Source organism: Carlito syrichta, unplaced genomic scaffold (genome assembly GCF_000164805.1).
Source record: "Carlito syrichta isolate Samal-C Ts95f unplaced genomic scaffold, Tarsius_syrichta-2.0.1 Scaffold143633, whole genome shotgun sequence".
NCBI classification, from domain to species: domain Eukaryota; kingdom Metazoa; phylum Chordata; class Mammalia; order Primates; family Tarsiidae; genus Carlito; species Carlito syrichta.
Window position 1 is genome coordinate 47485 of NW_007087729.1, and position 883 is coordinate 48367.

The 883-nt window shown below is 66.9% G+C and overlaps 1 protein-coding gene across 1 annotated transcript in view; it reads right to left on the bottom strand.

The window, feature by feature from the left end:
- SCARB1 (scavenger receptor class B member 1) overlaps window positions 1–875 on the bottom strand; it is a 26547-nt gene extending 25672 nt beyond the window's left edge. Inside the window, exon 1 of the mRNA XM_021708698.1 lies at window positions 695–875. Coding sequence (XP_021564373.1) covers window positions 695–816 — 122 coding nt within the window. The 5' untranslated portion in view covers window positions 817–875. The remainder of the gene's footprint in view (window positions 1–694) is intronic.
- Window positions 876–883: the final 8 nt, after the last annotated feature.

The window sequence follows — 883 nt, forward strand, 5'->3', positions numbered from 1 at the left end:
AAAAAAAAAAAAAAAAAATTTCTATCTCCCAAGGCTCAGGCACCTCTGTGGGGTTTTTCCTCCCGGGTTTCCCAGAACCAACTCCATGTCCCAAACAGCCGGAACACCCTGTGCCCACCTAGGAGCACCAGGACGGGTCAGCCACCCGGAGAGCCCCGGGGGCACAGGCAGGGCAGGCCGCCGGCTGGGGCCACCCCCCAACTGGCCTCCTGAGCCCCACTGCCCGGGGGTGAGGGGACCCCGTGGAGACTGAGGAAGGGTGGGACAGGCACTCCCGCCAACGGCCCCACGGGGGCTGCCTCTGCTGCCCCAGGGCGCCCCGCCTCTGCGGTATCCTGGTGACTCAGAGGCAGCTGTGGGCCTCCCCAGGCTACGGATGGGCCACGGAGGCCCGGGGCGACGTCGCCCCCCCAAGGCCACAGCCAGGTGCAGCGAGGCCAGAAAGCAAAGGCGTGAGTGACCCTGGGCCCCGCCCACTGTCACCCAGGCAGGCCCTCCCCGCTGGCCCTCGGGGCAGGTCCCAGCTCCTGCTCTGCACGTGTGCGTGCATCTGTGCGTGTCGTGGTCTCCCAATCTCACACACAGTCTCCTGCTTCCCAGGGAGCGCCTCTGGCACCCCACCTCTCATGGCTGGCCTGCTTCTGGAACCATCTCGGGCCTGGCACCCCACACCCACCCGAGACCCCGGGCTCACCTGTACACGTAGGGCCCGCGCTCCCGCACCTGCGGCCGCCCGCCCTTCAGGATGTCCTCGGGGTTGAGCACGTCAAAGAAGTAGACGGACAGGTAGAAGGGCACCGGGATCTCCTTCCACATGCTAAAGGACAGGCTGCTGGGGTCGATGCGCACGTTCTGCAGGAGAGAGCTGTGATGTGGGGCGGGG